This window comes from Caretta caretta, chromosome 1, assembly GCF_965140235.1.
Source record: "Caretta caretta isolate rCarCar2 chromosome 1, rCarCar1.hap1, whole genome shotgun sequence".
NCBI lineage: Eukaryota > Metazoa > Chordata > Testudines > Cheloniidae > Caretta > Caretta caretta.
The window spans coordinates 64,279,748-64,305,061 of NC_134206.1; the positions used below are offsets into that span (position 1 = coordinate 64,279,748).

A 25,314-nucleotide genomic window follows, 5' to 3' on the forward strand; every position below is an offset into this window, starting at 1 on the left:
TTAAGGTTTAAGCCAGACCACATGTTATGGGTGTTATAGGCCGGGGGAGGCTGTGCCTCCCCAAACAGCTTGGCGTGGCCCTGGCCCCAGGCTGCCTCCTGCAGTTTCCAGAACTCTCCCATGGCCCAGGCTGGCTTTGTCTGGGGCTGAGGAGAGCCGGTCTGTTGCCAACTCGGGGCAGCACCGCCCGGGACTGGGGGTGCTGGGACCACGCTGCCTGGCACTCTGGGGCTAGGGGCTGCAGTGAGGGTGCTCTGGGCTCCTGCAGGGGATGGGGGCGGAGAGGACAGGGTGGAAGGGGAGGGACCGGGGGCTCTTTCTCCCCCCCCACCCACTCCCGCCAATGGCTAGTTCACTAGCTGTCCATGTTCATGACTTATTGTCTCAAAAGTGACTTCAGTTCTGAAGAGGCTAAATAGGAAGTCTAATGGTGAAAGAACACAGAGCACTAGAAGTCTAAGAACTGCAATTTTAAAGGGATGCTGTCCATTTGTCTAAGCCCCCAAATTTTACCTTAATTTGCCCTCCTCTGGAGTTAGTTCTCTGCAGACAGTTGCAGTCAGTCCTCTGTCCCTTTTGTTTTACGTTCCACCATCAAGCCACCCAGCCTGCTCTCTTGCTGCATAAGACTGTTCTTCCTCTAAATAAATCGATTTTTTTGAAGACTTAAGTGTCTAAATTAGTTATTTAGATTTTTGCTTCTTGGTAGAGCAGTTGTACATTTTTTCTGTTCCACCAGCAGTTCTTGTTTGCTCAAGTGCATTGAACTAACTATTGGGGAAGAAGGGAAAATCTACTCATAACTTCATTCTGCTTGCTAAACCTCAGACTTTTGTGCTGTGTAAATTCAAAACAATTAACACAAAACCCTGTAATGTTACTGTGGTCTACAGTACTTGTATTTTCTCGCACTGTGAGAATTTTTCACTTACATGTTTTTGAACCACGTGCAAGAAAACTTAGTTTTGATGTCCTTCTCTTTTTAAAGGTATGACTGGTACCAAACAGAATCTCAAATAATTGTAACTCTCATGATCAAGAACGCACAGAAGGATGACATCAGTGTACAATTTTCTGAGAAAGAGGTGATTACATTATGAGTTCACTGAAAAATAACTTCTTAGTTGATATGCATCTCTATCTTTCAGGACATCTATTTGCTGATACAGACATTCTGTATCGCATCATTCAGTCCATTCAATTGCCATGAAAAAGGCAGAATAAAGTGTTAACATTCTTGTAGGAAGTTGTAGAGAACATGGTGTAAAGTGCATGTTGATATTTTACTTCCCATGCTTTTGGTATCCTCAGATCTATTCTGACAATCATGACATGAGGTAACCAGTTTAAATGAAGCATTGCAATCTAGCATCAGTATATTTGTGTTCAGTATATTACTGGCACCGTATTAATCTAGGTTTCTCTGATTCTGACACCAGACATGGGTTTGTGTTGCTTAACTGTTAATTCTTGGTGAACAAAACCATACATGTTCAGGTAGTATCTACTTTAATGACAGGTTTCAGAGTAGCAGCCATGTTAGTCTGTATTCACAAAAAGAAAAGGAGGACTTGTGGCATTTTAGAGACTAATCAATTTATTTGAGCATAAGCTTTCGTGAGCTACAGCTCACTTCAGTCCAGATTACATGCACACATCTCACTTCATAAGTAAATGTTTGAAGTATGTGGGAAGAGGGAAGTTGCATAATCTTTGTGTTCCATTGTTAATGTTTTGCTATCTTCTTATTGTCATGCAACACTTTCCTAAAGAATGCAGATCAAACTGATGAGATAACAGCCTTTTTGAGTAGCTAGTTGGAGGCTAGGAACAACAATCTCCTATTTATTTTCTAGTGCACTTTGAAATCATTGTTGAATAATGCAGTAAGAAATAGTGCAGTTTGAAATTCCTGTCTTGTGCTTGACATTTCATTAAAACATTCCAAGTGAAGAGTCATTCATTTAATCGCTGAAAGTTGTCAGTGGAGGATTAAAATTAATGCTAAGATCGAAAATTGCAGCTAGTGTACTCTGTGGTCATCACAAAGAGATGTTTATCTGTTAACAGCTGAATGCATTGGTGAGACTTCCATCCGGAGAAGACTACAACTTGAAGCTTGTTCTTCTGCATTCCATAGTACCAGAGCAAAGTACATTTAAAGTGCTTTCAACAAAGGTAAGCTTTTAAAGTGTAAATTATTTCTTTGAATATTTCTGGTGTTGAAAACATTTATGCTCTTTTGTCTTGTGTTCCTACTGACAGTCATAATGATTAGTTTTTTTCATACAGAATTGTTTTTTTTTCAAGGTGCCCTTCAGCCAACAGAAGACTTTCTAAACAGACTTGTAAATATCAGAAGCTAGCAAAATCTAAGATAGCTTTTACTTAAGTGCAAATGACTTCATTTATAAAGTGTGGATGTTTTTACCTACCACTAGCACTGTGGTGCTCATCTCTTTATACGTTTATAAACTTCTTACAAAACCTTTCCTAAACTTTTAGGAGTTAAAGGTTGCTTGTCATTCGAGGCAACTTTATGTAGATACAGCAAACAAGACTTGACTTAAAACCTAAGTGTTGCAGTAATTTAGGCATTCTTAATGTAGGCTTTCTTCAGATGACTGCTTGCAAAAAATTGCCATGTAGTTAACTCTTGAATGCTTTTCATGAATCCATGCTATACTTGAAACAGTGTTTAAGCACTTGAAGGCAGCATGATTTCAGCATCTTTGATAAATCTCAGTATAAGAGACAAGGAGGTAGTCTATGCAGTAGCATAGTTTGTGTATAAATGAGGCTCTTCATTTCCTGGGAATTTATCAGTGTTTATCAATTTTTGTAATACACTCATAAATTCCCAGGAAATGAAGGACCTTCTCAGCTCCGTAGACAAGCTAGAGTTGGAGGGGTGGCTCTGTCTGGCAGGGAGAGCGGATGGGTGTCCCTGACTCCAGCACTCTGGATGGGATGGAAGAAGGTGCCCGGTATTCATGGTGCGGAGAGGGGGGAAGAGGAGGTACTGTGGATGGGAGGAGGAGGAAGGTGTGTCCAGTATTCTCAATGGACAGAGGACATGGGGTACCTAGTACTCTTGGGGGAGGCAGCAGATGAGGGGAGGAGGTGCCTGACACTTGTGGCAAACGGGAAAGCAAACGGGGCTCTGTTCCCTTGGGCCATGCTGAAGGGCAGGGGAAGCAATTGGGGGGCCAGTACTCACTGGGTGCAGCCTTGTGCTCTGCTCCCTGCAGTCCTGTTGCTATCAGGACCAGGTTCCCTACCTGTCTTGCTTCCCCAACTGGCCAGCAGCAACAGCCGCCGGTCAGCAATTCCCCTCTTTGTTCTCTCTGTACAGGTACGCTGAACCATCTGGCAGAGACTCTTGAGAGTGTGGGGGGGAGCAAGTCTGTGGAGATCCAGGACATGAAAAATTGGGGTTTAAATAGATAAAAACCCAAATACTTGCTTTTGAAAAATGTTTTCAGGAATTTTTTGAAGGTTTTCAGTGATCAGTATAGGTCGTCAGTATGACTGTTAGTATCTTAGCCCCTTTTCATTAATACAAGCAGAGTTTTACTCATAGGGCTAAGCCTGAACCTTTACCTTAATACACGCAGAGATTTATCTATGGATGTGTCTATGCTGCAGTTGGACGCCTGTACCAGCTGGCTCAGGCTAAGGGGCTGTTTAATTGTGGTGTAACTGTTCAGGCTCAGGTTGGAGTCCAGGCTCTTGGACCCTTCCACCTCACAGGATCCCGAACGCAGGCTGCAGCCTGTGCTTCAGTGTCTACTCTGTAATTAAACAGCCCGAGCCCGGCCAGCCAGGGGTTTTTAATTGCCATGTCGACATGCCCTGTAGGTCCAAAGTCTGAAGGGCCTTATGTAGGAAAGAGGGGTGTGTTGGCCTTTTACTTCTACTTACACTGGTTCCACAGTGTTCGGAGCAATTCTGTGGGTGGCCAAGCTGTTGTGAACGGGTGCATGGAGGAACTAAGCAGTACTCTGCATTAGAGCTGTTTTGGCATGGGAGATGAGAGACGGGGAACACCAGGATAAACTTGCAGCTCTAGAGCTGTGATAACACCTGTGTCGAGGGGGGGGGGGGGCAGGTAGGCCCAAGGAGAGGAGTGAGAGGGAGACCCCCTTGTCCTTTCTGACCTTACTGTTAGTATTATACTCATTGTATCATGTCTGAAGTTATATGGTAAGCTCTTTGAGGCAGGAACTGTGTCACTGTATCTGTTCTGCAAAGCACCTCACATGCTCTTGAGCACTATAAAAATAACAGTAACTTTTTAAAAGATAAAGTGGGCATCTACAGCCCCATGTGGAGGCATTTCATCTGAGTTGGCTGGTTTGGAGTTGAGCAATCCATAATCTCTTTGGTTGACTTTAAAGCCATTCTAGGTTTTGGTTTAGGTATCTTGCAATTCCTTTTCTTCTCCACTTGAGTACGCTGAGACTGTACAACCTTGATTCTTATCCGCATTATGGCAGAAATTCTTATTCTGCTCAGCTTTATTCTGGTAGTTAGTTGCTCGAATCTTTCATTGTGGAGATAATAGTTGAAGTGTGCCCTCTTGAAGTGTGACGAAACTCTAAGTTAAGTTGAAGTTTGTGATAACTGAAATCAGTGCTATAAGTTTTGACCAGCTGGTGGAGCCTAACTGGAATGAATTGAACGGTCTTAAACACAGTAAGGTAGCTTAGTCTCAAATGTAGTTGCTTTAATAAAAAAAAAAAAAACCCCTTACAAAATCTTTCAAAAACTAAGGCAGAGTATTTTATTTTGTCTCCTAAAATATTAGATGTTTTTAGGAAGACGGGTGTGTTTTGAGTTTTTTGTTGAAACACCTGAAACTCTGATGTCTCAGTTAACGTTTCAGCACTGCTTTAACACTGACTCCTGCTGATAACCACTCACACTAACTATATGAAGCACAAACTGCTGCTCCAACTGTTATTTTACATGCTGACTCAGCAAGTCAACCACCACTTAGACCGAAGTGTTCATACTTGCTACAGACCACAGCCTACAACATCTTGCATCTTACCCTTCTGGTGATGTCCAGAAATCACAACCACCTCCAGTATGGGCTGGAGAGCCCAATTTACCTTATCCCATCCTTTATGGGCTGAGAGCATCAATTTCCCTGATTAGATATGTAAAAGCGGCAAAGAGTCCTGTGGCACTTTATAGACTAACAGACATATTGGAGCATAAGCTTTCATGGGTGAATACCCACTTCGTCAACATGTACTCAATGGCAAGCTTGAATTTTGTAGTTTTTGTAGTGCTCTTTGCAGCAAACTGGAGATTCTGTGGCAATTTCATATATGCTAAGAAATGAGGCTTTGTATTCATTCTCATTTAATTCAATAAATCATTGTAGCATATTCTGTTAAAATGAATATAATATGAAATGTTTCTATGCCCCTAAATTTTTAACTTTGAGGCTGATTCAGAATCTTCTAGGAATATGCATAACTCTGTCAAAAGTTATACAGGGGGATGAATGGAGAAGCTAGAGGTTCTGGCAGTTAAAGGAGATTTGGGGCATTTTGAGATTAGGGATGGTGTCAGGTGAGAGTCTGAAATTTTGGGATAAGTAAATAAACTGGATGTCAATATGATCAACAGTGAAATAGTCAACATTGGTATTGTTGGAATTCATATATTTAAGAGGGCAGAATTAATTTTTGTTTGTCACTGGTGAAGGTTTTCAGATAATCCGTGGGTATAGGTGCAGAGTGAAGACCGTTTCTGAAACTACATTGAATTTTTCTGAGTTGGTACCACTGAATTTTAAAAGGTAATGCATTCTTAGTCTTAAATGGTTCTGTCATTAGATTTTTTTTAATGTTGACTATTAGAGCAACCTTTCAAAAACATTGGCCTGATATAACCTGAATATTTTTAAATTCCATTAAAAAAATGTAATCGGAAGTTTTCTTCCCTGCTTTATTTTTAAAAATCTTACAGCAGTCCTAAGAACATACCCAGTACTACCACCTCTCTCACCACTTTTGTTTATATTTTTACTTGCTGCCATTTAAGTTTTTCAGCTCAGCTATAGCTGTTTACTGATAAACAGTGTTTTGGAAGGCCTAAAGTGTGTGCACCATGAATAAAACTAATTGTACACAAAATGCTGACAAATGCAAAGTAAACAAACTTACTGAAATTTTTACTAATCTGATAGCTATTCTAAGTGTTACTTGAAACAATGGCAGATACAAAATTTTAGATGGAATTGTGAACTCCTTTCAAGTTGGTAGGCTCTTTTTAACTCCATCTAAATAAAGCTTTTTTCAGTCTTGGAATTACATCTCTCACAGTGCAAAATGTATTCATGCTTATCCTCAAATTGGAAAGACTAAGCGAACTTTACATTTAATTATAAAACCTCTGTTTGTGAGTTACAAGCTATGCAGCTTGAATTGAGAACTGATTCTCAGGATGGAGTTAAGAAAGATGGGGAGAGGTGCATGTTGCAAGTTTGCATTATGAACAAAACCAAGTTCGTGATTTCAGTGAAAGTTATAAGCTTTGATAGCACAATATATGGAATTTACAAGGGTTGTGAGGCACACGTTTCGGGCCTTATTAAAGTGAAGCTGTACTCAGATAACACTTGAAGTTTACAGTGATTGCAAGTTCCACTTTCATGGTTCTCTGGTTTTAGCTTGTTAGTCAAGTTTAAAACCACCCCCAAAACTTAAATCCTATAGAGCTAAAGAAAATCTGAGGCTAAGATTTTGTAATATACTGATTAATGCTTGATAGCTTACTCCTGGCTTTTCCTAGTTTTTTTTAAAATGATGTCTTGCCTCCCAGTGGATTTTATTTTTAGCTAGAAATGCACTTTTTGTTTTTTAATTCTTTTAATAACCATATTCAAGACCTTTCCTAGATGGATTTCCTGATTTAGGTGAGTTTGTTTGAAGGTAGTGTTTTAACCATTGTGGGCAATTAAGAAGCATCAGGTTGGCTTTTTTAATATTCAAAACCAGAGCCGACTTCTTCCAATAGGGTGATATTGTACACTTAGCTTAAGTGTTAGACGCACACTAATATAAATATTTGATTTTGTGGAAAGGTCAGAATGTGGTTTGGATGATGCTACCTTCTTGTGTGGTGCCAACATCTGACTGGCACTTACAATTGTTTTAATATTGCATGATAAGAGAGGAAATACAACTTCTGTAATTTATTTTTGCTGTTTTAAAAAGGTGAAAACAAATGTAGTCTATGTATCTCATGACAACTGTGTAGAACGTGGGTCACATGCTAACTATGCAGGTACCACTGCAGCAAGTAAAACATGAGCTGTGTAACTTTCTTCAGTAGTAGTTAAATTACTGATCTTAGTGTCTGAGAGTCTAGAACACCTCTGTCTTTTATCCAAGAGGTTCATATTTGTAATGCTCTATCTTGAGAAACTTCCTAATTCATGCTGCTTGAGAACTGTCTTAAAAGAACAAAGCAGAGCTATCTTACGTAGATTTAACTTTTAACACCCTAAAGCTGGGATTTCTGGTATGTGTCCTTTTGGTAATGGAGCCGACAGTATAATATGTCTAATTTATACAAATATCTCGGACATTGTGCAAGAATAGAGAACATGTACTGGGAGTGTATTACTTGTATATAGCTCATTTTTGAGTAGGGAAAAAAAATCTTGAAGTTTGGTATGAAGTTTTTTTAGTTCTGTGAATATTGTCTAGACGCAACAAAAGTGTGATGAAAACATAAAAAAATCTCTTAAACAGTTTCAACACTAATATGGGTCCCAACTGATCGCCTTTGGGCAGGCTTCAAAGTACATATCTGATAACAACTCTGAATATAGGAATACTTTTTCCAGCTACCATTTTCCTTGATGGCTACAGCAGTTCAGACTCTTTAAACTCAGTCAGACTCTCCCACAATCTATGTCCTGCAGAAAATCCAGGCCACCAAAATTTGGGAGACTAAGTCCCAGATTTAATAAAACAGCAGCACACTCACAATTGGAGCAAAACTCTGGCTGGGTGCCACGCATTTCTGAAAACTCCCACTGTTCTCATAATCTGGCTATAAGTAGTTACGGCATTTTCTCAACCAAATAATAACTTCAAGTCATTGCCAGTACTGCTTCCTTATTAGTGAGCTATAGGTTTTTCTGAAGGTAGCAATGCTGAGCTTCTGTCCTTTCCACATCTCTGAGGAAAGAAAACTCATCTATATCCTACTGTCGTTTACCAATCTAATTTTCTGGCCGTTTGACATTCTCTCTTGGTGTGGAGCTGACCTCTTGGAAGGTTGGGTAACCATATACAAATAATGACAGGTTTCAGAGGAACAGCCGTGTTAGTCTGTATTCGCAAAAAGAAAAGGAGTACTTGTGGCACCTTAGAGACTAACCAATTTATTTGAGCATGAGCTTTCGTGAGCCAAGTGAGCTGTGGCTCACGAAAGCTCATGCTCAAATAAATTGGTTAGTCTCTAAGGTGCCACAAGTACTCCTTTTCTTTTTGCATATACAAATAGTTTTCAGTGTATGTAACACTTACTTGTGCCCAGTGTTTGGTACCCATCTCTTCTTGTGGCATCTACCTCCTAGAACTTAAACTGTTACCTACTTCTTACTCCTCCAAGGTCAGAATTTCTCTCCTGTTGTCCTTCAAACTATCCTAATATTTCTGACTTGATCCAGGTTGTTTTAAAATATTACTTGTAACTTTATAGCAATACAGAAAAACCTAAATCTCTAGGTGACTATTAGAGAGAGCTGTGTTTGGTATTAAATTTGTTTCAGACATATTTATCTGTCTTACATGAAAGAAAATTCTCTACACCATTTGCTGCAAAATTGTCTTCTCTTAAACAGCTTCCTTGTCCCATGTGTGCTTGTAACCAGAATTCTTGTCTTATGTAGCCTGATCTGGCTTGGGCAAGTGTACTCAGTCTGCTAGATCTGCAAAGGGTACCTGGGATCTGAAAGTGAAACTATCTTCTGGCTTGTTCACAGCCAGCAATAAAGGCTCTGCAATCAAAATTAAACAATTTTGGTACTGGATTCAGAAAAGAATATAGTTTTTTTTTCTAGAATTGTGTTGGCTCTGCTGTGATAATGATGAAATATCAAAACAATTTTTTGGAAGAACTCGTCTGACTGAATATACATAGAACAGATCTGCTGAGGAAGGTACCATTTCTGCATAATCATTCTTGGGAGCAGAACCACAATTTGGTCTCTAGCTTTTGCCATTAATATCCTCCAATACCTGTATATCAATAGGTTTTCCTTTTGCAAAGAGCATTTGTGTAAACTATGTAATCTGAAGCTATCCACTTGCCTCCTCCTCCATTTAGCATACCTGTAATGAGAAACTACTGTTTCCCTAATAGCCCTCAGCTTGTTTATTTGAACACGTTATTGTGGGCCACCATACAGATACAGTAGAACCTTAGAGTTACAAACACCTTAGGAATTGGGGTTGTTCATAACTCTGAACAAAACATTATGGTTGTTCTTTCAAAAGTTTACAACTGAACATTGACTTGTACAGCTTTGAAACTTTACTATGCGGAAGAAAAATGCTGCTTTCCCTTTATTTTTTAGTAGTTTGTTTAACACAGTACTGTACTGCTTGCTGTTTTTATTTTTGTCTCTGCTGCTGCCTGATTGTGTGCTTCTGGTTCCAAACGAGGTGAGTGATTAACTGGTCAGTTCGTTGCTCTGGGGTCCGTAACTCTGAGGTTCTACTGTGTGTGTATATATACTTAATGGCATCAGTACATAGACATCAGACCAGCTCATATTTCTAATACAAAATTTTTGAATCAGGTATCTGAGAAATGCATAGGTAGGTGCTGTGTATGTTACAGATTACCACTTTAACTGTTAATTGTAGTAACGTAGGTCATGCATCTTTGGTGGCTAGAGCCACAAACTTAGTTACTCACTCCTTACTTTTGTGGGAGAATTGTGAAGGAGAGTTAACTGCATTAATAGCATCAGTTGTTTTAAAGACTTATTTCCAGCAGGGGGAGCCAAAATGCAGTGCTTATGTCTAGATCACTTGTATTACTTGGACAGTTCCACTTTATATGGTTCTCTCAAATTTCATGGGCAAAAAGTAATCTTATTCACCATTCTTTCTCCAGGAAAGAATAAAGAAATACTTAATATTCTTTGTGCTGAGTATATTAATTGGATGTTAGTCAAGATTCTTGATTCTTCTTTGTCAAACAAATGTGGTGGGAAGAGACTAAGAATTTACCAACTTGCATATAAGAAACTGTTAAAAGAAATTTTATTTAAATTATGGAATGCATGAAAGGAAAAAGGTTAAAAAAATTTCTGTTTTTGTGCAATTGTCATCAGGCCCCATCCTGCCTGCATCATTATCAGGGCTTGCATCCTGAATTTTCTGCCACCTGAGCTATAGAAATAACTATATTAGCTGGTGGCAGGAGAAGGTTTTAATCTGAGTTGTATAAAATCAAATGGAAAAAAAAGGGATTTTTGATTTAAAATTAGATTTTTTTATTTGAAATATAATTTCTGTCAATGTTTTATATTCTGCTTTAATTTTAATATGCTTAGACCTAAACTTATCTCTTAAAACATTTAAGTAAAAAATAAATACTGTTTTGTCTGTTTAATTAAATTCCAGTTACCTTTCAAATGCAGTATGACACAAAACCATGGACAAAAAGTTAATTATGTAGTAAAAAAAAGAATGTATCATTCACCATTTTCTAACATACTAAAAACGTACAATTAATAGGAATTTGAAAATATTAAGTTGTATCATTGCTTAAATAAATGTATATAGTTATAACGTATCCTCCTAGGTAGCAAAAATATGTACCAAATCTAGGGTAACGACTCTATTTAGTTGTAAATCAACATGTTTTAATGGTTGTCTCAACCAATGACTGTACCTTTCTTTAGAAAATAACTGATGCACAAATGGAAAAGTTGTTTAAAATCAGTGAATTAAATTGAGGCTTTCCACTTGATGATTTAAATTCCCTTGATTGAGGTGGATCAACCCGCCCTGCTGAATCCTCCTTGAACCAGCCACTGGAGGATTATATACAATGCACTGAAACAGTGGATTACCTATGCATGACTATCCCAGTTTTACGCATACAATAGAAAAGGACAAGGACACCGAGGCAGTGTGGCTAAGTGTATGGGATTTGGGTATGCCAAATCAGAGCTAGATTGTATTCGGAACTTCTGTGTGATATAAGGCATTTCTTAATAGCCGTGAAGGGTAGAGAATGAATGAGTCAGCAGAAGTGATTTTAGAATTCATTTTTCTCCTGGTTCTTACTACTTCCATTTTCAGGGATTCTCTTCTGCCTCCAGAAGAGGGGTGCTCTTGCCCCAGGTGGTGCTCACTGATGGGGAGGATGGGTCACTGAGGCCATGTGCTGCAGGTTCCCACGTTTTGGACAGGGGGCCAGCTTAGTGCATGCTTTCTTCCTTCCATCCTGCTGTTATGTCGGTTTTGGCAGCAGCCAGGCTGAGTTTATTCTCCTGGTGGTTCTCAGTGCAGTGTATACTGCAGCTGGTAGGCCCTAGCCTTAGAACATTAGGGAGTTTTGGAATGCTGTCAAAATCAATGAGCAATTGATTCAAACTGTAGCGTAAACTGATGAAAGTCATCAGTTCTCTAACTCTAACAAATCTGAATGGAATTCCATGGCACCAGCAAAAGGCACTTGGTTGATGACAGGGCCTTTCCCTAGCCAAAAATCAAAGCCATGCTTGCAAACAGTTCATACTTACTGTATAAATAGAATACACTGATGTGGAATATTTTAATTTAGGTTATTACATTATTTGTTTAACAGACACCTTATCCGGGTGACTTACAGTATGTACAAAGTATTACAGTTAAGTGCAAGTACAAAAAATGTTTACAAGTGAGATCAGGAGGTTGTGTTTGTGGTCATGGTTGAGGTTTTATTGTTCTTAAAACATAAAAATAAAACTCAATATTTTTATATCATTAAATCAGTTAATACCGCTGTTTTGATACAATATGGTGGTAGGCTACAAATGCCTAACAAAGCACGTGTTTAAAATGTACAGTATGTATACTAATATATTACTGTAGGAATAATAAACATACATGGTATTGTTACAACTATAGATTGTTAGCATGTACTGTAGCTGTTTTACTGATCAGAAAAAGCAGGCTGCCTTTGGTCAGATGACTATCCCCGTAACAGCAACAGCCACTCAGACACAACATAGCAAAACGGCACCTGTCATAAATATAAAGGGAAGTGTAAACATCTTTAAAATCCCTCCTGGCCAGAGGAAAAACCCTTTCATCTGTAAAGGGTTAAGAAGCTAGGATAACCTCGCTGGCACCTGACCAAAATGACCAATAAGGAGACAAGATACTTTCAAAAGCTGTGGGGAGGGAGAAACAAAGCCTCTCTCTCTCTCTCTCTCTGTGTGATGGTTTTGCCAGGAACAGAACAGGAATGGAGTCTTAGAAATTAGTAAGTAATCTAGCTAGATATGCATTAGATTCTGTTTTCTTTAAATGGCTGAGAAAATAAGCTGTGCTGAATGGAATGTAGATACCTGTTTTTGTGTCTTTTTGTAACTTAAGGTTTTACTTAGAGGGATTCTCTATGTTTTGAAACTAATTACCCTGTAAGGTATTTACCATCCTGATTTTACAGAGGTGATTCTTTTACTTTTTCTTCTATTAAAATTCTTCTTTTAAGAATCTGTTTTTTCATTGTTCTTAAGATCCAGGGGTTTGGGTCTGTGTTCACCTCTGCAAATTGGTGAAGATTTTTCTCAAACCTTCCCCAGGAAAGGGGGTATAGGGTTTGGGAGGATTTTGGGGGGAAAGACGTTTCCAGACGGGCTCTTTCCCAGTTACATATCTGTTAGACGTTTGGTGGTGGCAGCGATCAAGTACAAGGGCAAAAGGTAAAATAGTTTGTACCTTGGGGAAGTTTTAACCTAAGCTGGTAAAAGTAAGTTTAGGAGGTTTTCATGCAGGTCCCCACATCTGTACCCTAGAGTTCAGAGTGGGGAAGGAACCTTGACAGCACCAATATGTTGCTACTAACAGTTGTCTACTGTAGTAGTATGTAGGGCATTGTGCTCTGGATGGCCTGTGGAGAGATGAGAAGGAGCACAGGACAACCTGGGTACACAGATGTGGTCAGGTGATCCTGTTTACTCAGAAAAATAGGTTTTACCCTGATTACAAGGGGATAACTATGGGCTGACTTAAACTGCCAATAATGGTAAGGGAGCTGAGAATTGAGATTGTGGAGGCTCAGGTGAAAGGTTTCTGAAAGTGTCAAATGTATGTATTAATTCCTAAATGAGTCCCAAAAGAGAGGAAAGTAGAACCCAACTGCAGAGTTGGTTTTGGCTTCCTTCTAATGAAATAGAGATTTTAGATTAGGGCTGTCAATTAATCGCAGTTAACTCATGCAATTAACTCAAATATTAATCACAGTTAATTGCACTGTTAAGCATTTAGAATACCAATTGAAATGTATTAAATATTTGTGGATGTTTTTTCTACATTTTGAACTATTTTGATTTCAATTACAACACAATACAACGTGTACAGTGCTCACTGTATATTATTTTTTATTACAAATATTTGCACTGTAAAAATGAGTAACAAAAGATGTTAGTTTTCAGTTCACCTCAGACAAGTACTGTAGTGCAGTCTCTTTATCATGAAAGTGCAACTTACAAATGTAGATTTTTGTTTGTTTTGTTACATAACTGAACTCTAAAACAAAACAATGTAAAACTGTAGAGCCTACAAGTCCACTCAGTCCTACTTCTTGTTCAGCCATGCTAAGAGAAACAAGTTTCTTTACATTTACGGGAGATACTGCTTCCCCCTTCTTATTTTCAATGTCACCTGAAAGTGAGTACAGGCATTCGCATGGCGCTTTTGTAGCTGGCGTTGCAAGGTATTTACGTGCCAGATATGCTAAACAGGGGGTTCATATGCCCCTTCATGCTTCGGCCACCATTCCAGAGGACGTACTTCCATAATGATGATTGTCAAGGTTCCTTCCCCACTCTGAACTCTGGGGTACAGAGGTCTTAGAAGAGCAACACTCAAATGTAGAAACTACAGAACCCAAACCACCAAAAAAGAAAATCAACCTTCTGCTGATGGCATCTGACTCAGATGATGAAAATGAACATGTATTGGTCCGCTCTGCTTTGGATCATTATCGAGCAGCACCTGTCATCAGCATGGATGCATATCCTCTGGAATGGTGGTTGAAGCATGAAGGGACATACGAATCTTTAGTGCATCTGGCATGTAAATATCTTGCAACGCCGGTTACAAAAGTGCCATGCAAATGCTTATGCTCACTTTCAGGTGACATTGTGAACAAGAAGCGTGCAATATTATCTGCTGCGAATGTAACCAAAATTGTTTGTCTGAGAGAGTGGCTGACATAGGACTGGGTGGACTAGTAGGCTCTAAAGTTTTACATTCTTTTATTTTTGAATGCAGTTATTTTTTTGTACATGATTCCACATTTGTAAGTTCAATTTTCATGATAGAGATTGTACTAGAGTACTTCTATTAGGTGAATTGAAAATATTATTTCTTTTGTTTTTTATAGTGCAAATAGTTGTAATGAAAAATAAATATAAAGTGAGCACTGTACAGTTTGTATTCTGTATTGTAATTGAAATCAATATATTTGAAAATGTTAGAAAACATCCAAAAATATTTAAATAAATGATATTCTATTGTTTAACAACACAATTAATCGTGATTAATTTTTTTAATCGCTTGACAGCCCTAAATTAGACTATAAACTTTCTGATAATATGTGATTTCTTTTGGTACTGGAAGATGCTGCATGTTTGCTATTGAGTGTCTTCATTTTCAGTGAGGTGCACTGAGTTGATTGGTCAGAACTTGTTAGGAAGGCGCTCGCTCCAGTTTAGGAGCTCAGGCTAATCAGAAGCCTGCTCCAGCTGTAATGAGCTATCCAGTTTAGGGGTTTAGCATCACTCAGAAATATACGTTAGTCAGGAAAGTGTCATAGCCTAGAAGCTCACTCTGGTTGGAAGTTTGGTGTATCATGGAAGTTTGCTTAAGCCTGGGAGTTCAGCTTAGCTCAGAAATGTGTTCTAGCTATAGATGCTGTCAAGGTTCCTCCCCCACTCTGAACGCTAGGGTGCAGATGTGGGGACCTGCATGAAAACCTCCTAAGCTTATCTTTACCAGCTTAGATCAAAACTTCCCCAAGGTACAAAATATTCCACCCTTTGCCCTTGGATTGGCCGCTACCACCACCAAACAAATACTGGTTACTGGGGAAGAGCTGTTTGGAAACGTCTTTCCCCCCAAATACTTCCCAAAACCTTGCACCCCACTTCCTGGACAAGGTTTGGTAAAAAGCCTCACCAATTTGCCTAGGTGACTACAGACCCAGACCCTTGGATCTTAAAAACAATGAACAATCCTGCCAACATTTGCACCCTCCCCCTTTCCTGGGAAATGTTGGATAAAAAGCCTCACCAATTTACATAGGTGACCACAGACCCAAACCCTTGGATCTGAGAACAATGAAAAAGCATTCAGTTTTCTTACAAGAAGACTTTTAATAGAAATAGGAGTAAATAGAAGTAAAGAAATCCCCTCTGTAAAATCAGGATAGTAGATACCTTACAGGGTAATTAGATTCAAAACATAGAGATTCCCTCTAGGCAGAACCTTAAGTTACAAAAAAGATACACAGACAGAAATAGTTATTCTATTCAGCACAATTCTTTTCTCAGCCATTTAAAGAAATCCTAATCTAACACGTACCTAGCTAGATTACTTACTAAAAGTTCTAAGACTCCATTCCTGGTCTATCCCCAGCAAAGGCAGCATTAAGACAGACCCTTTGTTTCTCTCCCTCCTCCCAGCTTTTGAAAGTATCTTGTCTCCTCATTGCTCATTTTGTTCAGGTGCCAGCGAGGTTACCTTTAGCTTCTTAACCCTTTACAGGTGAGAGGAGTTTTCCTCTGGCCAGGAGGGATTTTGAAGGGGTTTACCCTTCCCTTTATATTTATGACATGCTTATTCCAGTCCAGAGGGCCTATCCCTCTTTGAGAAATTTAATGTAGATTAGTTCAGCCCAGACTAGGACCTAGAGCTTCTAGATTTCAGTTAGGAGTTCCAGGTGAAGCCTTTTTGCCTTAAAAAAGGGCCTTTAACGGGAAGCGGGGGGGCGGTTTACTTCCAAGGAAGTTGTTAATTGAATTTTTAGCTGAACAAAGTGAGGCGCTAGACTCAACATGATGGTATCTGTCTGTAACATAACTTTTGGATGGCCATCTAATCAATTTCCAAATGTAGGGACTGTTACAGATATCAATAGGCAAAACCCTATTCATTTTTGTGAAAAATGCAAAACTGGAATGGAAAAAATGGTACCCTTGGAGCCCCTGACATCTGGTTAGAAGACCATCAGCTTCAATCAGACCTCTTATTGTCTATAGAATAAAGGTGGCATCCACTAATGAATTCCAGCATAACACCCCACCATCTTGGCTTTGCCCATTGTCCTAATAGAGTTTAAAATATTGACATCCTGAATGAAATGTCTCTCAGACATAGAGGGGAGGGGCAAAACAGGAGGAAGGGCCTGGGGGTGGGGGAACAGAGAGCCCCTGGAATGGAGGTGAGTGGGTTTGTAGGGAATCCCTGAAATAGAGGGAGGTAGGAGTGTGGCAGACAAAGAGTTTGGGGGAAGTCCCTGCTGTAGGGTAACCTTGACCTACAGAAGTGTGTATACATCTAGTATAGGTTAAACATTTCTTGAAATTCCACTTTCTCTATTTTTGTTAAACTCCCGATTTATTCTCTTTCCCTCCCTTCACTGCACGTGAATCTGACCTATAGATCAAGTGCTGTGACTATGGACAGTAATATGTAATTAGCTGCTGCACTTATTAACCAAGGAGTAACCATGGTAGGTTGGGGGCCTAAATGATATTGAGAGCTACTCATATTGCTAATGGGCTACAAACTGGATTTAGTTATACTGTAATCAGCACTTAAAGTTAACCTGTCAAGAAACTACTCTTGTGCTCTTAAGTTATGAATATGTGTCGAAACAAAAATAAATTGATCTTTAATATATTGCAGTCCTACTGAAACAAAATCTGAGGTACAAGTACTTTCTCTCAAGTGTCTAACTTTTAAGCAAAATAGAAAACCAGTTAATTAGAATAAATATTAATATTTAGATAATGTTTAATATTGATAAAGTAAGATCCATAACATCCTCTGTTACAAGCACAAAATTAGAACTTCACAGCAGAAGTTGGTATGAGTGCACAAACATAAATTTTATCAGCTATAAATGTGAAATCAGAAAATAACTGGGAAGTAGGTTTGTTTCCAGTAGGATCCTATATGGATCTGTTCTTGGCCCTTTGCTCTTTAACATTTTTATCAGTGACCTGTAAGAAAACATAAAATCATCATGGATAATATTTGTGACACACAAATAACAAAGGACAGGTCATGGGTTCGGTGTAATCTGGTTCATTTGGCAAACTGGACGTAAGCAAACTATGATTTTAATATGGCTAAATGTAAAGGTATACATCTAGGAACAGAGAATGTAAGCCATACACAGAGGATGGGGGACTCTGTTTTGGGAAGCTGTAACACTGAAAAAGATTTGGGGGTCGTTGTAGCTAGTGAGATGAACATGAGCTCCCAATGTGATGCTGATGCAATCATGGGATGCATAAATGGGAGTTTCAAGTAGGAGTAGAAAGGTTTATTTTACCTCTGTATTTGACACTGGTGTGACCGCTTCTGGAATGCTGTGTGCAGTTCTGATGCCCACAATTCAAAAATGATGTTGACAAATTGGAGACGGTTCAGAGAAGAGTCATGAGAATGATTGAAGAATTAGAATGCCTTATAGTGATGGGCTGAAGGAGGTGAATTTGTTTAGCTTAACAGAGATGGGTAAGGGGTGACTTGATTACAGTCCACAAGTTTCTACATTGGGAACAAATATCTAATGATGGGCTCCTCTGTCTAGCAGAGAAAAGTATAACATGATCCAGTGGATGGAAGTTGAAGCTAGACAAATTCAGACTGGAAATATGGTGTAAATTTTGTACAGTGAGGGTAATGAGTCATTGGAACAATTTACCAAGAGTTGTGGTGGAGTCTCCATCACTGACCATATATATGCAGTAACTCCTCACTTAACGTTTTAATTATGTTCCTGAAAAATGCTACTTTAAGCGAAACAATGTTAAGCAAATCCATTTTCCCCATAAGAATTAATGTAAATGGGGGGGGAGGTTAGGTTCCAGGGAAAGCCACACACACAGTATAAGTTTTGAACAAACAGTTTAATATTGTACACAGCAATGATGATTGTGAAGCTTGGTTGAGATGGTGAAGTCAGAGTCTGGGATATTTCCCAGGGAATGCCTTATTGCTAAATGATGAACTAGCACTCAGCTGAGCCTTCGAGGGTTAACAGGTTGTTAATGTAGCCTCACACTCTACAAGGCAGCACGAATGGAGGGAGGGGAGACAGAGAGAGGCGTGCATTGCCCCTCTAAGGACACTGATCCCACTCTAAGTACATTGTTTTTTAAGTAGATCAGCAAATTGAGACAGCAGCTGTTGTTAGCAAGCTCCCTCTGTCCTGAGCCCTGGGGTGTGTGTGTGTGTGTGTGTCTGTCCATGTCCCCTGCTCTGTGGAGATGGGGTAACGGGGAGGGGGGGACACCCTGACATTAGCACCCCTCTTCCTCTTCCTCTTCTCTCCCCCCCCCCGCACAGCAAACAGGAGGCTCCCAGGAACAGCTCCAAAACAGAGAGCAGGAGCAGAACAGGGCAGTGATGGGAGGGACAGCTGAACTGCCTGGCAATTGATAGCCTGCTGGGTGGCTGCCGCACAGGAAACTTAGGGGAGCTGATAGTGGGGCTGCTGGTCCGCCCTAGTTCCAAGCCCCCACCAGCTGGCTCCAACGGGCTGCTCTCCCTGCAAGCAGTGGACAAAGCAGGCGGCTGCCAAACAACATTATAAGGGACCATTGTAAAATTTTAAACGAGCATGTTCCCTAATTGATCAGCAACGTAACAATGTTAACTGGGACGACTTTAAGTGAGGAGTTACTGTATCAAGACTGGTTTCAGAGGAACAGCCGTGTTAGTCTGTATTCGCAAAAAGAAAAGGAGTACTTGTGGCACCTTAGAGACTAACCAATTTATTTGAGCATGAGCTTTCGTGAGCTACAGCTCACTTCATCTGATGAAGTGAGCTGTAGCTCACGAAAGCTCATGCTCAAATAAATTGGTTAGTCTCTAAGGTGCCACAAGTACTCCTTTTCTTGTATCAAGACTGGATGTTTATCTAAAAGATAGGACGTAGGGATTATTTGCGGGGGAAGGTCTGTGGCTGTGTTATGCAGGAGGTCAGACTAGATGATCACAGTGATCCCTTTTGGCCTTGGAATCTATGAAAATAAATTGTAAAATGTGTTCACCTTTGTCCAGGCAGTGAAAATCCAATCTGACATGGTGTTTGTCAGAAACCAAGACTCTAGTCTGTAATCTGTCAGTCAGCAGCATTCATTTAAAAAATGCTTGTTTTAAACACATTTAAATCCTATTTATATAAATAGTGATGTGTTGTTCACAAGAGTGTTTATCAGATCAACTCTCAAGCTCTCAAGAAATTCTTTCCCAAGTTCATAGGTTTCTATTTTTAGAAAGTGTGGTTGTATGGTGATAGTGTGCACGTTTCCCTCCTTTCTGTTCCTGCCTGCTGCTTTAGCTAATGAGTTACTCCAATGGAAGGAGACTTGAGTCGAGGTCTAACCATGTTATCACTACTCTCGCTCAAATGTTTTCATCTTTCTTTCTTTTAGTCAGCTTTTAGTCAGCTTTCTTTTAGTCAGCTTTTATTGAAAAGATTTAAAGATTAAGAAGGCTGCATCTTATGTGTTAGGTATTGTTTTGTAAACCACCTTTCAGGGATAATTGTCATATAATAAGACTCTGGCTCAGGGCCATTTGCAGTAGAGGGAAGTGTAATAAGAATTAGCTACAACATTACAAACAAATACCGGTATCAGTGGAGCAGAAACAACAGTAAAGCTTGATTTGCATTTTCCTGAAGCATGGGGAGAGTACTGTGATGGGCAGGCAAGACCTTCAGAAGGAATCCATGAGGTCGAGGTATGCTGGAAAGGGAAAGCATTTCGGTTTCAAAAATAATAATTAGAAGAAAGCATATGTACCTAATTTAAAAGGTGTTCTACTCTTGAGTGTAAACATAACAGTTGTTAGAAGTAAAGTTTTAGCTCAAATTAATTGCCTAGTGTACAAATATCTAGTTAGGTAATTCTGCACAATGGAACTAAATAGGCAAAAGTACAATACTTAGATTGTACAAATAGTAGTGGTGATTGGCCGTACATTAGTCACTTACTCTGTTACTGGCTGAATCAGGTCTCAAAAATAAGAACTAAAGTTAAACTCTAAAGGCCTACAATAAAAATTTAAGAATATGGATCTAAGTCTGCCAGACAGCCAAAGCAAACTAACAGGCCGCAGGCTAACATGAGTTAATGGAATGGTATTATACAATATCAATTGTATAGTGGCATAGTCATGCGTAACACTTGACAAGTAAAGGAAGACACAGTACCTGTACCTGAGGAGCTCAAGGTGATCTTATTTTCTACACTAGAAAATTAAACTGACCCAGTTATGTCACTCAGAGGTGTGAAAAATCCACACCCCTGAGCAACATAGTTAAGCTAACCTAAATCCGCATATAGATAGTGCTAGGAATTCTTCTGTCGACCTAGCTACCACCTCTTGGGGAGGTGGATTTACTACATTGATGGGAAGGCTTTTCCTGCTGTGCCCCTGCAGCCTTTTAAATGTAGACTTCGTCTCGGTAAATTAAAGCATAAGCCAACATTGACAAACTGTGGCAGGGAATGTGAAATATAAAGAAAGATGAAGACAGTGAAGGGTTCAGTTAAATGGGTTTCTTGTCTCTCCCACCCTCCGGTCCCCATTCGTATCAGAAGAGGCTGCAACCATCAAGGTGAAATGCTTAGGGCACGGACAGAGGTTTAGCAGTAAGGATGGAGAGTCATTATTTATAGTGTGAGAGGAAGGGCCACTGTCTTTTCACAGTCTGTGCAGAAGGGTGTAATAGAAAAGGGGAGGATGTAGAATGATGTTGTAATCAAGTTCTGCACAGCTGAAGAAGCAGGGAGTTAAATGACTGGTTTAGTCTGTTCTAATATCACTAGAGGGGAAACTTTTTACTCACTTTACCCAATCCAGCATTATGAAAGCTTAGAAGGTAAGGAGCACTTCAAATTTATTAATTGACATTTGAGCCATTCTTTGAGGTGGTGTGACTTGCCACACCTGGCAGCATAGAAGCCTTTTTATCTCTCCATGACTTACATGGAGCTCTACAGACCTTACAATTATCTTAAAACTAATCACAAAACTATAGATTAGTGAGTTTTAATGTCTGAAAACCGAAAAGTGTGGTGATTGTCTGTCTGTTTTTAGCGACACTCCTCTTATCTGCTTTCCAAATCTTACTTAGAACTATTGTAGACTTTTACTGAAGGCTAGTCATATTGGCATAGATCATGGATGTTCCCTGACTGCCCCCCGTTCCTCCATTCTTCCATAACTTTTTAAATTTGACATTTCCCCCATGAATTTCACTATTGGTTCTTCATGATCAGGTTAGACTCAAGTACAGACTTCTCTTCCTGAATGACAGGTTAAGCAGCTGGAAGGGTGACTGTTAGGGGGCTTATTCCTTCACCCACTTACTTCCCTGGTCCTTCTCGCATGAACAGAGAGCAACAATACCCAAAGTCCAAAGGTGCAAACAATTCGATGTTTATTGGGGTGAACTTCCAGCAAGCATGATTGCAGTTTCCTTCCTTAGTGTCCCCCTTCCCAGCTCTGACACCACAGAGCCTTACATCTGTGTCCTTGTTCCCATTCCTGCCCTTAGCCAAACGTGATTCCAATTTCCCCACCCCCATTCCCTGTTCCCATTTCCCCTCCCCATACCCACCCACTCACTTCCTGATTGACCGCAGACTATATAGTAAAACTTGAGTTCTGCTTAGCTATACCTTAACCAATCATTTTCCTGAAATTTAACTAACCAATCCTAACATACTGTAACATGACTATGTAACCAATTATATCCCACCACCTTAATTAGTTTACACCCAGCAAAATTAATTATACAGCAGACAGAAACAATCACAGAATCAGACAGATTATACAGACAAACAATAGCAAAGTGAAAAGGAATACTTGTGGCACCTTAGAGACTAACCAATTTATTTGAGCATAAGCTTTCGTGAGCTACAGCTCACTTCATCGGATGCATACTGTGGGAAGTATGCATCCGATGAAGTGAGCTGTAGCTCACGAAAGCTTATGCTCAGATAAATTGGTTAGTCTCTAAGGTGCCACAAGTACTCCTTTTCTTTTTGCGAATACAGACTAACACGGCTGTTACTCTGAAATAGCAAAGTGGGAACTATAATGACAAAACAATACAGAAGTGAGATTTCACATCCCAGCTATTGATAAGTGAGTTCTTGCCAGACAGGATGCTATCAAACTAAGTTTCCTTTTCCATCTTCTAGGCACTTCCCTTTCTCTGGAGGTGATAGGCACTATCAGGACAGGATTGTATTCCTAAGAGCCCAGTAGCACCTTATTTCAATGTGACTAGTTTGGAATGTGTGGATGTGACCGGTCCTTCCCAGCTTATGGCTGCCTCTGCTGCTTAGCCAAAGGCCTTAGCCTAAGAACAGGGCCTCAGACTGTCACAGTAAGAGAAGGACCTTACACCGGCAGACAGTGATTTTGATTCTTTAATATCTCTATAACTAGCCAAGTGATAAGAATACACCTAAATTCTTAAAATACAGACAGGCCTGAATATCTATATCCTAACAGTTTCTGACTATTCTTAGTTCTGTAACTGAGGCACCCTTAGCTATTAAAGAGGATCAGTTGATGCGCTGTAAAACACTTAGTGATTTCGTTCTGATTTGTAACCTTGTCAGACTCTTTGGAAATCCTAATTTAGAAGAATGGAAGAAGTAAAATACATATAGGTGCTGGGGAGAAAAGACTTTCTAAGAGCAGAAGGTAAAGATTGCCATAAAACTCCATGTTTTATAGAGTATACCCGTGGTCTATATTTTGTGGGGGAAGGAGGAAGTAGGGGAACTTCATTCTGACACCTCAAGTATTTGGACATGGTCTGGGAAACATCTTCAATGTGTAGTTCCTAAATTTGGTAGCAGAACAAATGAACAGTGCATCCAAGTTCAAAAGGACTTGCATCACGTAGGTAATTGGGCCAGCAGAGAGCAAATGTAGTTTAATGTTAAAGCGGGGAAACAGTTTGGGACTAAGATTTATGTAGAATACTAGTTTGTACTACTCTTGAGCATCACACACACCAACAAGCTTCTAGAATCGAAGTTTAGTTCTACCCCCTTTTCAGAAAATAGAATTCAGTTGTGACAGATGTACCAAAATTCTTTGCTGGGGCCTGCAATGCTTAAAAAAAGGTGCTGATTCACCTAAGTGCTTCACCTAAGACTTCTAGTTTTTCTGTGGCATGCTCCTTTCTCTCCTCTTCTGTCTCTTCAAAACTGAAGATTGGTTTCTGTGTAAGGTGGTGCAGAAGCAGGAATCGCAAGGCCACCAGTATTCTTCAGTTTGTTCTGATCAGGAGTGACACCAGCTAAGTTTCAAATAGCCTTGTTTGATTACTAATACTAATGTTACTTACTAAATAGCATTTTCTAGATAGTTTCATTTTGTAGGCTTTACTGCTAGAAATGCAGACCGCAGCAATAGCAAGTGACTTCATTTTTAGAAAAGAAAGTTTCAAAAGAAACTGAATTAAATATTTTTCAGAAACTGCTGCAGTAAGGTGCTGCACACTCCCAAATAACAAGAATAGAGGGGGATACTGTACTAAGTTTTCTGAATATTGACTTGGTGGGAGGAGGTGACATCATAAGAAGCTGTTGAGGCAATGTGTTCCTGCGCTTAGGAACAGCAGTTGAGATCACAGTATATGGTGGAGGAGGAAGCATTGTTTTGCTTTGGGCTGATCTTCTTAGACCAGAGAGTATGTTAAAACACATCTGTTGAAGTCCTTGCCTCTTTTGGGGGTGTTCTCATCACTTACCACTAAAGTTCCGTGTTTTTTCACTTTTCCAGGTTGTTGGTAAACAAAGTAAATCTCTATGTAAACTTATGTAGGAAAGGGAAATGATGGTGTGCAGCCCACCCAAAGAAAATGCAGGGATAATTGAATGTTTCATGCATTTTAAAACCCAACATACAGCTTTGAATATGCTGGACTTCAAAGCAGAAACCTAGGGATTGAACAAATGACTGTGAGTTTACTTCCTGTTTTAAAAACCATCTTAAATTATTGCTTACCTGCAGATGATTTGATGAATGGATGAGGTAGAAGTTCAAATTTCTGATCAGCATGATGGTGTTTAAGCAGCTTGTTGCTAGGAGCTTTGGGGCTAGCATTTTATAAAGGTCTCTTTGTTCTTAGGTCTGCAGGGATCCCCAGGTTATAGTGGCTTTAGGTAAAACTATGTATTCTGATCAGACAAAATAGGGAATTTTTAATAATTAAGACACAATTTAAGGTACTGTAGCATTGTACTAACTGCATTCTTGTAAGTGAACAGTATAATTCTGTTTTGAGGTGAAGTTTGTCTTAAATGTAAATACTGACTTCTGTAGCATTTAGGAAAATTGTATCTGTTTTGGATTTTCCCATTGGCTATTGAGTTACAAAGTTGCAAAGCAAAAATATAAGTTTAACAACTGTGAGAAGGCATCTGAATATGGCTGTTTAGAGAGCTGTTTTAGATGCCAAATTTGGCAGTGAGAGTGGACACGATAAATGCAATGAATACCAGACATTTTCTCCCCCAGCAGTCTTAAAGACTTGGTTTTTATTTATCCACGAAACCAGCTAACACCATAGAGTTTTTAATGTCTTCTGGAAACTGTTAATAGCTTCAGGCTATTGCGAGGTCTGTAATTATGTATTGTGCTTCAAATACTAAACCTTTAGATATAAGAGAAGTTTGAGGTAAGCTACTGAATTCTGATCGATGTAAAAGTTGCATTTCGTTCTTCTGAATAACTTGTATTGCTATAGTGCTCAAAGGCTCTAAGAATGGGGATTCATTTT

General features: G+C 39.5%; 1 protein-coding gene across 1 annotated transcript in view; it reads left to right on the forward strand.

The window, feature by feature from the left end:
* The window catches only part of SUGT1 (SGT1 assembly cochaperone of MIS12 kinetochore complex), a 49,780-nt gene that overhangs the window by 20,641 nt on the left and 3,825 nt on the right, over positions 1 to 25,314 (forward strand). The window contains exons 9-10 of the mRNA XM_048851520.2: positions 989 to 1,085; positions 2,071 to 2,178. Coding sequence (XP_048707477.1) covers positions 989 to 1,085; positions 2,071 to 2,178 — 205 coding nt within the window. The remainder of the gene's footprint in view (positions 1 to 988; positions 1,086 to 2,070; positions 2,179 to 25,314) is intronic.